Below are 14,335 nucleotides of genomic sequence, written 5' to 3'. Positions count from 1 at the left end.
TGTTACAGGCCTTTGGTGACAACATCTTGTTGCACCACCAAGTGGCCACACTAGCCAGTGTTTATGATTTTATTTACAGATGAGTGTTTCGAGAAGTCAAGATCTTTCTTGAATAAAAAAAAAATATTGTTAAAGATGTTGAATAGCTGAAAACTCATATTGTGCTGATAAGCAAAGACATTGTAGACTTGTTTTTCAGAGCAGTGTTAGGTAGAGGTAGAGCTGAGGTTCTGTTCTCCTCTCTGTACAAGAAGCTGTAGAAGTTGGAGGGCGGGTTTTCATAGCAGTGAGCTGACTGTAGGTTTATGTCTGAAGATCAGAAGATGAGTCCCCTTTTCAAATGTCATAAAACAGCTGTAGCTTCCTTACCAAAAAGTGCAATGTGTGTACTTACCACAGGAGGTAATTCTCACTCGATGCAGGCAGGGAAGGATCCATTAAATGCTAATTCTTGTCAGGTAGAGCAGGAGGCTTTCCCTTGGCACACCAGCTGCAGGGATGGGTTGTATTCTTCTAGCAAAGGGCAGAGAAGAGTCAGAGTTACGGTGAGCTGCAAGGGCTGTGAATGAGGGCGTACGGGGAGGAAGAAGGGCCTTTTCAGAGCTCCTACAGTGACAGCCCAGGTCACAACTTGACTCTCGGCACATGGGAGCTCAGTGGAAGCCAATAACCTTCTGTCCAGGAGGTTGACTCCCTTCCATTATGTTTGGCTGCTCCGTGTCATAATTGTTATCTGTAAGGCTCCATTATTCCCTCAGGGCAAAACCAACAAGTATGAAAATAATCTAGGGGTATGCATTGATAATGTGACCTTGGCTGCTTAATATTTTAAACTCCTGAAATTGGAGCATATTTGGCTCCTAAAAAGTATTTAATCTTACTTTCAGTAGTCGTTGCCAAACATATAGCATATGGCAGACAGGATTATTTATAGCTCACAATTAACTTATGTCACTTGTCAGCTGAAGTATCACAGGGAATATGTACTTAAATGATGTCTCTTGCATTAGAGACAAGACTAAATCTGTTAGTTTTTTGTTTTCATGGGGTTTTTTTTAAGCAAAACTATTAATACAGATACAATCTTAGTGTGCCATGCAGCTTCAGCACAGAGATTCGGCACTTGCATATAAACACTGTGTTCCAGCATGCAAACATACACAGAATCAGTATTTTAGAGGATAAACTATATTCTAGTTTGCTATGTGATTAATTTGGAAAACATGAGGGTTTGTTGGTTTTTTTTAAACATTGAATAGTAAGAGAAAACAGATGTTTTTTGACGGAAGCAATCCTGAGTAGCCCGTTTGAGTATGGTTGCATTAGACTAATGAGGTTTTCCTGCATAAAGCAGTTTTGCTTCAGTGGAAATAAGATCAAAAAGCAGGTTATGATCCTGCAGATCTTTTCTCAGTGAAATCAATAGAAAGTCAATTGTCTGCCCAGCTCAGTAATTGTTTATAGGGTGTCAGCTTTTGAGTTCTAGATTTGTTCTCTAATTACCTGTGAAGTTCTTCGTATGCCTATGGAGTTTGATTGATAATCTGCAATGTTAGAAGGTCACTGTGAGACTGATTAAGATACTATCAGACAAGCTGCAGTTGCTGCTATTAGTCATTGGTTTCCAGTAATGCCCACATTGCTGTTGGCACTTGCCAAATTAAAAGACAATTTTATTGTCCCTTGTCCTCACTGAAGGAGAAGCCAGAGATGCACATATTTGTTAATCCCTGTTGAAACAAAGCTTAGGGGTTTTTTTCCTAAACAAATATTGAGATTTACAGCTCATTTATTTTAATTCTATATATTTGGGGGGAAGATTTGCCTGGTCTATAATTTTCGTGGCCAAAGTTGAAATACGCTTTAACAGAAAAAGGCTGAATTTTGCATCTCTTCCAAAGAGATTTTGGTGGTATCTCTTGACTTCATTCATTTGTGCTTCTCTCTTTTTCAATAGATGGCACTTTGCCTAGGCATGTTGCAGAATTAGCTGTCCCAGCCACGTCGTGTTAAGTTTAAAGGGCCTTGGGTCTGACATCATTAACGCTGTCTTCCTCTCCCCTTTATGCCTGCAGCTTCAGGTGTTTTCCTTTGGGTCACTTTGTGTTAAGGTGAAAGGAGGAGGCTTTAGGTACAGCTGCAGTGGTTAACACTGCCGAATTTCAGCAGCAACATATGAACTCTTAGGAGGAGGCTCATGGTGATGGGATAAATCCAGTCCTCATTAATGGGGCACCTGCTGCTCTCTACTTAGCTGGGAGAGCTTCTCCCAGAGCATTGATGTACATGTTCATCGTGTAGCGGTTGAGTGTCTCACCTGCACGTGATGCAATGCTGTGTTAATTTTCTGAGGTCGGCAATTCTTCTGAAGCCTGACAGGTTCTTGTTCAGCTTTTCAATGGAGCCTTTTACTAAAGCTCTGCCAAGTCCATCCAGTGTAATAAGTAAATGACCTTAACAAGATTAAGCTTTTTTGCAAAGGAATACAGTCTGTGTGTCTGTCTTTTTTTTTTTTTTCTTTTCAAATGTTAATCATTTACTAATTCTCTGTGAAAATGCTGCAATTCCATATGGCCTTTCAAGGTGCTACCAGAGTTCCTCTTCAGCTGCCCTGAACAGATGCAGACCAGTTCCCAGGTGCTCCCTGTACCATGGCCCCGCACATCGCCGCGAGCAGTGGTGCCCTGTGCAGTGCCCAGCCTTTGCCTGCACATGTACCTCCCAGATAGGATGTGCTGGAGGGGGCACGCTGCGTGCACCCCAGCTGGGCTGGGCATCCAGCAAACAGCTGTTACATTCCTGTTCTGTTAGCGTAGCACTTCCGAAATAGTTAATTTAACCAAATGATTAAAATGTAAAGAATTTTTAATGTCCAATTTTTAATTCATTAGGGTTTTTTCATCATACACGCATCAGTGTTCTCAAGAAAGCACTTTAACTCTTTAAACAGCTAGGTCTCTTGCATGAATAAATGTGTACGAGTTATTTCCTGAGTAACTTAGGAGATACTAGACCAGTATAAATGCAGACCTGTAGGTATGTGTCTGCTAGGAGTGTAGAGAGGTAAGCTTTTACCTTAGGTGCTGGAAATGGCATACTGGAGGCTCTGGTGGGTGTATAGGCAACCTTGATTCCTGATGTAAGCACCTCATTCCGGCTTTGCCCTGCCTGTTGCATTCACTGTATCCTTCCATTTCTTTCCAAACAGGGGTTTTTTGAAGAAGAGGAAGGCAAAGAATATATCTATAAAGAACCCAAATTAACGGGCTTGTCTGAGATCTCTCAGAGGCTGATGAAACTTTATGCAGACAAGTTTGGAATAGATAACGTGAAGATCATCCAGGATTCCAACAAGGTACAAAACACTTGCGGATCTTGTGCCTGGTTCATCCTTTGAGAGCTGTGTTTTGAATGAATGTGAACTGGGGCGGGGGGGAACTGCTATGACCTAGTTTTAAAACAAAAAAAAAGACCCTCCCCTTACAGCACGGCAGGTGCTGTATGGAAACGACAGTGTTACAGCAGGGCACCGCAGTCGGGGGGAAGAGAGCGTATGCCTGCGGAGAGCATGCAGATGTTCACTGCAGTGCAGAAGCAGGTTGTTTTCTCTCTCATTTAGCTTTCATCCACCTTTGCTATTGGCTATATTCAGAAGTCGAACTGTTCTTGGGGCCCTCCTAGTTAGATATCTTTGTATTAATCTATGGTCTGAATATTACATTTGGAAGTCTCAGTTTTAATCGGTATTTCCATGATAGATAACAACATCAGAAATATAATGGATGCCTTGACAGTTCATCACACTTAACAGAACTTTATTGTTTGTCACCGTTACACAGGTCAACCCCAAAGACCTGGATCCAAAGTATGCCTATATCCAGGTGACATATGTCACACCTTTCTTTGAAGAGAAAGAAGCCGAAGATCGAAAGACCGACTTTGAAATGCATCACAACATCAACCGTTTTGTGTTTGAAACACCTTTCACGCTCTCAGGAAAAAAGCACGGAGGCGTAGAAGAGCAGTGCAAGAGGCGCACAATCCTGACAAGTACGTTTGTTCAGGCTGCTCTCCCCCTCCCATCCCACCTTTGCCAGTTAAGCCCAGCAGTGCATTTCATGTGCCAGGTTTTCTACAGTCAGTGGGCACAGCCTGTTGTGCAGAATCATAAGTAATCTTTTCAGTGCATCCATTGGCAAAGTATGTGCTTTCTTACAATCCTGCTGACTGTCCCGGGGAAAGTTATTTTCATTTGTGGAGTCATCAGCTGTCTTATTTTTCCTTACTATTGACATCTTAACTGTTCTTGCAGTGATGTAATTTGGGAGTGGTTCTGCTGGAGGCAGTGTAGCACTCAGAACCATTGTTTTTTTAATAATAAACAAGTCAAAGAGAAAGCAAAGTAAGGTGCCTATACTGCAAAGAAGAGTAAAACTTAGCAGATATGCATTTTTGTTCAAAGTGGGAGTAAGATACGTTATAGGGCATTTTTTTAAAGTGAGAGGTAATATTTTATTTCATTGGGCACAATCAGTGTTTTAAGACAGCAATGTTGGAAGCACTAGTAGGTATGTCTGCTCTTACTGAGTCATATTAAACAGAAAATGCTTAGTTCCTTATCGTGCTTGAAATCTCTTTTTAAAGAGGCATCCTTTGTGAAACTGCTACTGAAACTTGACCTTTCTGAAATTTGGCTGGGAGTATGACAAACTGTCTGAAATGGAGGCATTGTTCTCATGGGCAGCCGTGAGCAGGGAGGCTGGTGTTCACAGCAAAGGCTCCTGAGCGACAGAAAATCCAGTTCCCCACTGACTTCAGTGCATCTGCTTCCCCCAAAGGGCAAAGTGAAGAAAGATGCTTACAGTACAGGCGTGGTCACCGAAAAGTTTTGTTGTGGCAAGTCAGGAAAGAAGCACTGATGTTTGAGGGCATGGTGTTACATGACACAGCTTTGCTTGTAAGAAGAAGAAAGGAGGAGTAGCTTGTGTGGGGGGTTTTTAAGTGCTTGAGCAGCCGTAGGTGTTTTGAGATCTGTATTGAAGCAGGTAGTTTCACTGACTCGAAAGTGCAGCTGTTATGGTATGTCTGGCAAAAACAGAGAGGGTTGTTCTTCCAGCAGAACGTTTTCTCTAGGTTATTGCATGCTGTTGTCAGCTCCCAGCGCTCTCAGCCTGGCTCCATCTTTGGCATTAGCTGGGAATTTGCTGACCTTCTCTTCTGCCCTGCTTTTCCCTCTGGCACCTGCCTCACCTCAGTGCTTTTCTGTGAAGGAAACACCTTTCTTTTTTTCTTTTTTTTTTTTTTCCCCCGCTTCCATAAAGTCATATATTTTCATTTACTTCCTACATAAAAAGAAGTGCCTTTAGTTTGAGAAGGAAAGCAAGGCATACCGATAAGACTGGAGGAGCAGTGGAAGTTCATTGTGCTTGGGCAGAGGTACTGGGTGGCCGGAACGGTACCTGCTCAGTGTCTCTGCTCCAGAGTCTGCCGCTGGTGTTGCGCAGAGGACAAGCCTGGCTGCGGTCTGTGGATCGCTGTCTCTCTGCCGTGCCGAGCTGTGACTCGTGCTTCCAGCTCTGGAAGTTCCGTGTTCCCTGCTCTCCAAGGAGGCAGCCACCCTGTAAGCTGGAGTGTATTTAGGTCTGAGCTGATGGGCAGCAGATGCTCACCAGAGGAGGGCATACGCAGAGTCTGGGAGGCCTTCCAAAGTGCGTGTAGGGCAATCGGGAAAAGATTGTTAGCATAGATCAGATTTAATGTGCCATAACTGTACCTTTGCCAGACTCCCTGAGATCTGTGAAGAGGCCTCGACTGGAAGGAAGGGGTTTTAATTCCCCTGTCGGCTCCCATAGAAGTATTTAGCGTGAATACTAAAAGTAACTCCTTACTTCTTTAAGGATGATGTATTAATAGCAGTTTATCTGTGGGTGAGCGATACCCAACTCAGCTAAACTAAAGGCTCCTGCCTCTAACTTGAAACATGTTTGATGGTATATTTTGAGCTGTTTGAAGTTCAGTATGGGCTTATTTGGTGCTTTAACTCAGAAGAAGAAATTTGTGGATTCTAAAACGTGAGTGGTGAGAGCTTTTTGCCACGTGGATGTGACAGAGCTCAGTAGCAAACAGTGGTGAATTCAAAAGGAAATACTCTTCCAGCACCAATCAAAATTCAGTTTGGACCTGCTGTGTCACTTTCACTCATTTGGTGATTAAAACTGAATTTGTATAGATTGATAAAGAGATTGACAAAGTCAAAAGTTCATACTTTGACTTAATTGTTTTAGTTTTTTAAATACTCTCTTGTTGGGTGAGTTTCTCTGATACATTCCTTGTTTTCGAGTAGCCAGTCACTTGTTTCCGTATGTGAAGAAGCGTATTCAAGTCATAAGCCAAACCAGCACAGAGCTGAACCCTATTGAAGTAGCGATTGATGAGATGTCCAAAAAAGTCTCAGAGCTCAATCAGCTTTGCACAATGGAAGAAGTGGACATGATCCGACTGCAGCTCAAACTCCAAGGAAGCGTCAGTGTCAAGGTAATGACAATTTCCCTTTTTTTCCTCTTTCTTTATTTTGCAATGCATCTACCTAATTTTTTGTTCTGATTTTCATCATTCCAGACATGTTTTGTCTATTTTATATTTCTGGTCATATCTTGTGTTCCAGTGCTGTTGGAGCCTGCTTTAAAAATGTAAGGGAATGGAAAGTTTTCCACTGATGTTGATGACTGCTGGATTTATGTGCAAATATAACTATTTCAGTCAAATCTTCTCTAAGTAAATGTTAAGACCTTTCTAACAAGACCATCACGTGTCACTCGAGAATAAAGCCCATCACACAGCTGAACACGCAAATACTTTAACGGGAGTTTTGTTAGGGTTAGTTTTGTCATTTCCTATTTAGAAAAGTTGGCATTGGTGAGAGGTGCATGTATTTCTGGTGCCCTCATTAAAATGTCTTCAAACGTACAGCTTTCTAGATGGTTAACTAGCCAAAGACTTTCAAAGGCCAGGAGAGATGTGCAGGTTGTGTGAGGCTGACCAGCTCCCTTTTCCTCAGTAAAACTCTTCAGGTTGCATTCAGGTGACACGAGGAGTGATGCTCTTCACACAGGCTTGGTTGCCTGAGGCAGTCCCCAAGCCTCGGAACACAAGAGAAAATGACAATAAACTGCTTGTTCTCTGCACCTCAGCTGTATGTTTTTCCCCCAGGTAAATGCTGGACCGATGGCCTATGCTCGAGCTTTTCTTGAAGAGACAAACGCTAAGAGATATCCTGATAATCAAGTTAAGCTTCTGAAGGAAATCTTCAGGTAAATATCTAAACAAGTTTAAATTTTCCACCCTCCACATAGTCGGAGTAGCATGAGTAGGTGTGACATGAAATCAGGCTGAATTGAAGCAGGCTCATTTACATCTGCGCGTACCCTGTCTTACAAGCCATTCCCAAGAAGATGTTTACTGAAGTTTTGGGCTTTCCTAGTAGCCTACATGCCTCTTGATCTGAGGAGGAGTTCTGAAATTCACTTCTAGCAAGGTGTAATTTGCAAGGGAGAGAAGAGGTACAGTAGTGTGTATGCGTATGTATAGCAGTAGTGTGTGTGTATGTATAGATAGATATTTTTCATTACTACAAAATTAATATGGTTGTTCTTTGTGGTTTTGCGCTTGTAGGCAATTTGCAGAAGCATGTGGACATGCTCTTGATGTCAACGAACGCCTTATTAAGGAGGACCAATTTGAATATCAGGGGGAGATGAAGTCTCATTATAAGGATATGCTCAGTGAGCTGTCTGCAGTTATGAACGAACAGGTTAGATCATCTATTTTGGTGCTGGTTGGGCTGAATGAGGGTGGTTAATTGTGTCTTCTAGTGACAAAGGAAGCTGTAAAGCAGAATACTAGAAGTAAAACCTTGCAGTGCAACAGGCACTGAGAAAACATAGCTTACTCTTTTTGAGGGTTTTTTCCTCTCTCTTTTTCTAAGTGCAGCTGTATTATATATAATGAATCTAACCGATCAACAGAAGTTTATCTTCTTACCTGTCTTGCTAGATACTGCAAAGTTGCATGTTCATGAGGCTAAACGCAGACTGATGTCTAGAGGCACAGAAAGATAATTAGTTAAACTAGTGGTTTATGCTTTGCTTGCTTTATCCTACAGCTGTGATGTATTTAATTAAAACAGTAAATTGCTTTTAAGACCTAGCTTATAACTGGAGGAGATGTCTTTATAGTTTCCATTTGTATTCAGCTTTCAGAGCAAGTTATTTGTTTTTTATTTTGTTGTATTTAAGTACACTGTCAAAATACATGCCATGTTAAATGCATTATATGAAATACATCCCAAAATACCAAACTGGACTTCAGAGCACACTTGCAGCTGTTCTATTGCTATGTCCATGCAGATATTTTTTTATTATGTTTTCTGTTTTAATTTAAATACCAAGTGATTCTGCATACTAAAGTGCAAATGAGATCATGCTTAATTATTTCTCTGCGTGCTCATGTGTAGGCCACCTTAGCTTGCACCTGAGCAATACGTATTCTCTAGCAGTTACACTGCATTTCCAGGTGCCTATAGCACACATAAGCACTGTTTGTGTACAGAGTTACTTTGTTTAACCATTGGTATCAGTGATGGCATCTCACAGAAGTGTCTAATTGGCACCCCATTAGACAATACTCTGTTGTTCATGTTCACACGTGAAGAGAATAAGGGTTTACCGAAATGTTTGGCCCATTGTTATTCTTGCTGTGGAATCGAGCTAGTTTTTCACAGGGTGTAAAGCTGTGCAAGTGCTTTGAAGGCTGGTGTGTGCCAGGTGGGGGACGAGCTCAGTGGTGGTTGCTGTTCTGTTCTCCCTGTTTAGGCATATAAAGATTTGTGAACCTCAAGCATTCCAGTAATTTTATCATAACTAATATTTATCCCTGTTTGTTACATTAAGTATGTAATTATTCAGGGTATTGTTTGTTATTCAATGTTCATGCCTCTCCTGTGGAAGTTATTTTGCCCACCCAGTCAACATGCATAGGCAGTACCATATGTCTCGTGCGAACTACTGTTCCCCCCAAGAATGGAAAATGTATGGCCAACTTAAATGAGGCATAAGCAGCCCACGAATTTCAGCATTCGTAAAATATTTGGTGAGTTCTATTAAATACTCACACGTGTATTTATATCAGTGAGCTCTGAGTTTTCTTCGTGTAAATGAAAAGACTAAATAATACAAACTTACTTGTACAGAGCAATGTTAATATGTAAAGTTAAGAGTTCATCCAGCAAAAGTCATAATCGTCATCTGTTTAACCAGAATTTGAAAGTCTGCACTGAAAACTAGTCTCCCACTTGCCGCCCTGTGGGGCAGCCGTATAAGTGACAGCACAGTTTTCCAGGCAGCATGATTTTTGGGGAAAACTCTACTCCTCTTGCAACAAATGCATGAACTCCCTACTTCTGAGCAGAGCGTTGCCTCAGAGAAACCACACGCTGTAAATTGCGGCTGAAATATCTATCTCACCGTTGGAAGGCTTGAGGCTCTGTTGTAACTCTGCTGTGTGCTTTTACACCAGTAAGATTTGCCATCTTTCCCATTGTCGTATTCAAGATGGGGTTTTTTGCTCACCCACTGACAGTGACTCTTTCATCACCATATGTTTTTTCTCTTTTTTTGTTTTGTTTTCTTTTTCTTTTCTGACAGCTCTGTCATGGTCCTTGCTTATACAGCTTCTCTTCTTCCCTGTCTAACATTTCCCTCAATACTATAGCCAAAAGTGGTATGTTCGTTTTTCTTACATCTACTTTTTCTTTTAATGTCATGTACTTTCCTCACTTGCTGTTTTTTCTACTTGGTATGTTTGTTTAGTTTCGTGTCTGATGACTCCCTCACTCGGGGAGCTAAAAAGATAAAAAGAAGACAAGGTCTACGTGTGACGTATTGTCCATGAGCAGTGTTGAGACCTTTAGGATCCTAATCGTGAACTTGGGGAGGTCAGCGGGGCAAGCCGACAAGAGCCTAATGCAAAAGCATGTGCCAGTAGTAGCAGAAGTGGTGGATGGAAGGGGTAGGGACAAATGGCCTGGAAAGGTACCGATTAAGCCAAACCCCCGTCTTGTGAGTGTGGTCCCCTTCGTGCAGCCCTGCCCACCGTGCTGCTCGTGGCTGTACGCTGGGACGCCGGCTGGGCCCACGATGGGGTGCAAGCCTGGCTGCACACGGGCTTCAGAAGGACTGGTACAGCCCAGCGCAACAGCAGCCGCCCCGAGCTCGCTTCCTCTGACAGCCCTGGGTGGGGAGACCCTTAGGTTTGAGTCATGGCTGGGTGAAGTCAGCAGTCTGGGCAGTGTGTGTCCCACAGCCTGCCTGTGCTCCGCCGTGCTGCCCTGCTCTCCTTCCAGTTTCCTGGGCTTTGCTGGGAGCTGCCAGGGTACCCGAGTCCCGGGGCTCTTTCTCCAGCCACGGTGTGAGAGCAGCTCCTTCCCAGAGCTGCACGCGTCGCTGGCTCGGGCAGTAACGCTGTGCGCGGATGCAGCATCGTCATGTTTGCCTGAGTAATAAACGGTGTGTCTGAGCTGCAACCCCGACCAGCGGTAACTGGGGGTTGACGGTGTAAGATTACACCTGGAGTTTTGTGAAGGGGAGAGGCTTCCCTTCCACCGCTGGCGGCTGTGTGGTCAGTGGGAATGGCCCGTGTCTCTGCTGTGGATGCTTCAGCATAGTGCCCCATGGAAGAAAGCAGGTTTTCAGTCTGTATTTATAGAAGTAACTAGGAAAAATAGCAATTACCAAAGCTAAAAAGAACTTCTAGAAAAAAAAAAATGTTCCTTCTTGCTAAAGCCTGTATGTAGGACAGGACAGGGCAGAGCAAGCTTTTGCCGCTGCTTCTCCCCGAGAGCGCAGCTCTGCCCACAGCCTCAGCCTGGCAATTGGTCCAAACCCTGCTAATGGGTGTATTTTTTCAGCTGGTGTGAGAGTGAAGCTCGGTGGGGACACTGCACGCCCCGAATAACTGCATGGGCAGAGCTGGGGCCAGTCTGTACCATGACCAGTAGGTGCAGGTGTCTGCTGAGTTTATAAAATGTAGGTGGATTCTCAATGTTTGTATGAAAGTTGTTAGAGAAACACTGCTCAGGGAACCCCATGAAGCACTGGATGGCAGAAGCTGGTGACACCATTCCAGCCCCATTTATCACCCCAGCTCCAAGGATGTCCTCCCTCTCGCTGCAGCCTCCGGTCACTTCTGGGTCCCCGGGCAAAGGCCTTTTCCCTCTGCCAGATCCTTAGCATCATTGTGTAATAGACAGAAAAATGGGGAACCCTTGGCTAGACAACAGACACTTCAGACTCCAAACTATTCAGATCTCTCTCACTGTTGCATGTTTTTTTGCTTTTCTTCTTTATGAAAAGATTGCATACAAGGAGGACTCGGCAAAACAGCAAGGAATGGAGCGCACCTATTCACGAGTCATCAATAGAGCCAGCTCCTCTGCGCCAGCAGCACCCGCCCCGGCAAATCCTGACGCGTGACTGCGGCGTGGGCAACACGTGGCCTTGGGAAGACTTGGGGTGGCTGGAGAGGTTTTTTTTGTTGTTTGTTTGGGGTTTTTTTCCTTTTAGATTAATAGTACTGAAAATTAATTTGATCAAGGACAATGCCAGGAAAAGGATTTGTGGGTTATAATTTTAATTTATTGGAAGTCTTCACAGTGTTATTTTTTAAAACTGCAAGCTTGATTTTTTTTTTTTTTTATCATTTTTTGCTTGCCCCAATATTTGCACATTCCCTATCTTCTTGTTGTTGTTGTCAATTTTTGGTTTTGAGCAGCCTTTATTAAGCCAGGCTGGTTATGAAGTTCCCGTTGAACAGATAGGTACGCAGCAAACCCTAAGTTTGCTATAAATTATAATATATCTAATACTAAGTCCTAGTATACATATATTTTAAAGGTCAGAGTGGATGTTTTATAACATTTAAGTATATTGCAATTGTAAATAGAAGATGTGTAAAATATGTCATTTTTACAAAATTTAAAAAAATATCTTTTTAGTTAATTATGACAGTACTAAGAGTATGGATAACATTTCAGTTACCATTATATTAAAATATTTGTGTATGTGTATAAAAAGCGTCCATAAAATTTTTCTCTTTGAAGGTCTGTGCATTGGTTCATTCCCGTGTCAGCACTTTCCAGAGCGGTGGCAATCGGGATGTCCCCTGCATCCTGCCTGTCTGTTGTGCTGCGGTTGCTAATGGGGGCGTTTATGAGCATCTGCAGAACGTGGCTTCAGATTGTCTCCGTGGCCCCAGACTGAGGCCACCCTGGGAAGCAGGGGCTCGGTGTAGCCCTCCTGCTTGAGGCCAAGGAACCTCTGCTCTTCCTTTGAAGTTCATAGTCCCAAATTTTGCCCAGGGCCTGTTGGGAAACTGTGTGCCTCTAGTGAGATGGTTGCTGCATCGTCTTGGGATGAGGTGGAGCGGTTCTGCCAGCTCTTACGAGTTGCCTTTAACCTCAGCACTCCCCCTCCACAGTCCTTTGTGTTCGTTCCTTTGCCCATAGAAAATCCCTGCTTTCAGGGGACCCCGCTCCTTGTATGCGTATGTTGGGATCCCTCTCTTCTATGCATACAGTCCCCACAATTCCATTAAGCTGTGGCTCATTTTGCCTGGAGAAACCCTGGTGATTGCCCTGAGGCCTCCACAGGTTCACGAGCGTTTGTTCAGGTCAGAAGCCAGGGCTGTGTCTTGCTTCGTGGGGGTGCCAGGAGGGTTTTTCCAGTATGTTGCCGTGTTCTGCCCTACTGTCTCCTTTCCCTGTATCTCCTCCTGTGATGCCCCCAGGTGAATCTCAGCCCAAGCTGTAGCCTGGCCCTGCAGGCAAGAGCCAAAGGTGGCTTCTAAATTCACCTCATCTTATATGCACAAGGTAAAAATGCCATTACCCAGTCTCTGCAAGCTTCCCGGTGCTGCCAGGGCTTGCTGCTGTGTCTCACTATCAGCAGAGCTGGGATTTTTCAGATAAAATCTTTGCTGAGGGTTGAAACCCCCACGGTGCTCTTTCCTGGTGGGGGAAGGAGGGGAGCGGTTGGGATGGGCGCCCGGTGGGTTGGGGTGGGCCCCGCTCCAGCGTTAGTGCAGCAGCAGTGTAAGCCCGTGCCGGTGATGTGATGACAGCCCACGCTCTCGCCTGCGTGCTGCACGCCAGCATCGCCCGCACGGCTGGACGGGGAGCCGGGCGCCTTCCTCATCCTCGCCTTGAAAAGCCCACCTCTGCTCTTCGGATACTGCGCTGTTCGAAACCAACAGTCTGCTGAAAGGAATGATTTCTGGCCCAAATTTTAGCCTGCTTTATACCATATATGTAGCGGTAGATGAAGTTCCCTGCTCGTTTGTATACGTGGAGGAACCAGTCATCGGTGGCGACAGCAGGAACCTGCCGCAGAGAGGAGGTAAGTCTGAGCGTTGAGCCCTCTTGTCCCTTGGTTTGTTGGTCTCACTGCACTCATTTTGCGTTTGCGATGATTTGTATTTATGGAGGAGTACTTCAGAAGCCATCAAGGTGATTTGGAGACAGCCCGTTTCTAATTACTGTTCACAAGAATCGAGTAACTAAATCTGTTGGTCATCTTTGGGAATAACTAGATTGCAAAAGTGTGGTTTGCACCAAGGGGATGTTGCAAGCTGACACCAGGCTGGTCTGAAGCCAAGCTGTGGTCTGTAAAGCAGAGGTAAGGAGATCCCTGGATTGTTTTCTCAATAGCTTGCACACAAAATGAGTTTCATGTGTAAGTCTAATGGTTGTGGGGTTTGGTTCATTTTAAGCCACCAGCTCTGCAGCCTCCTCTGGGGGGTTTGAAAATCCAGCCATTATTCTGGCTGTTACCTTATTGCTGGAGAAGGTCAGACTTGAGCGTAGCTGGGTCCATACTCCAGATGGCTCTTCCTCTCCTGCTGTGTTCAAGCACTTTCAACACAGTGGCATGAAAGCAATTAGCAAATATTAGCTTTGAACCAGGGCCGCAACAGCGAGAGAAAACAAAGCATTAAACCCAGCGTTTGAGGGGAGAGAACGAGAGAAATGCAGAAGGCATGCGAGGCTGTAGGATTGTGACAAAGATGCGGTTTGGCCTTTCGGTGCGATAACATTCGGTGACCAAAACTGCCGAAGTTAGATGTGTGGGTGCTGAATGCCGTACCCACCCCTGTCCGTGGGCTGTGAAACCCTCACAGAGCCCAAGGGTGTTACAAAGGCTGGTGCCTGACGGGCAGTGCGTGCCACAGAGCGGGCGCTGTAAGAAAGGGCTCTTTTCATGCAATCGCTGCTTTTCAAACTCTT

General features: G+C 44.2%; 1 protein-coding gene across 1 annotated transcript in view; it reads left to right on the top strand.

The window, feature by feature from the left end:
• The window catches only part of DOCK10 (dedicator of cytokinesis 10), a 136,324-nt gene extending 124,203 nt beyond the window's left edge, over positions 1-12,121 (top strand). The window contains exons 46-51 of the mRNA XM_009890246.1: positions 3,209-3,355; positions 3,840-4,050; positions 6,344-6,534; positions 7,210-7,310; positions 7,672-7,810; positions 11,409-12,121. Coding sequence (XP_009888548.1) covers positions 3,209-3,355; positions 3,840-4,050; positions 6,344-6,534; positions 7,210-7,310; positions 7,672-7,810; positions 11,409-11,528 — 909 coding nt within the window. The 3' untranslated portion in view covers positions 11,529-12,121. The remainder of the gene's footprint in view (positions 1-3,208; positions 3,356-3,839; positions 4,051-6,343; positions 6,535-7,209; positions 7,311-7,671; positions 7,811-11,408) is intronic.
• Positions 12,122-14,335: the final 2,214 nt, after the last annotated feature.

The sequence above is a fragment of the Charadrius vociferus genome, unplaced genomic scaffold, assembly GCF_000708025.1.
Source record: "Charadrius vociferus isolate BGI_N301 unplaced genomic scaffold, ASM70802v2 scaffold650, whole genome shotgun sequence".
In the NCBI taxonomy this organism is placed as follows: Eukaryota; Metazoa; Chordata; class Aves; order Charadriiformes; family Charadriidae; genus Charadrius; species Charadrius vociferus.
This window is presented reverse-complemented; position numbering and strand designations above follow the sequence as displayed.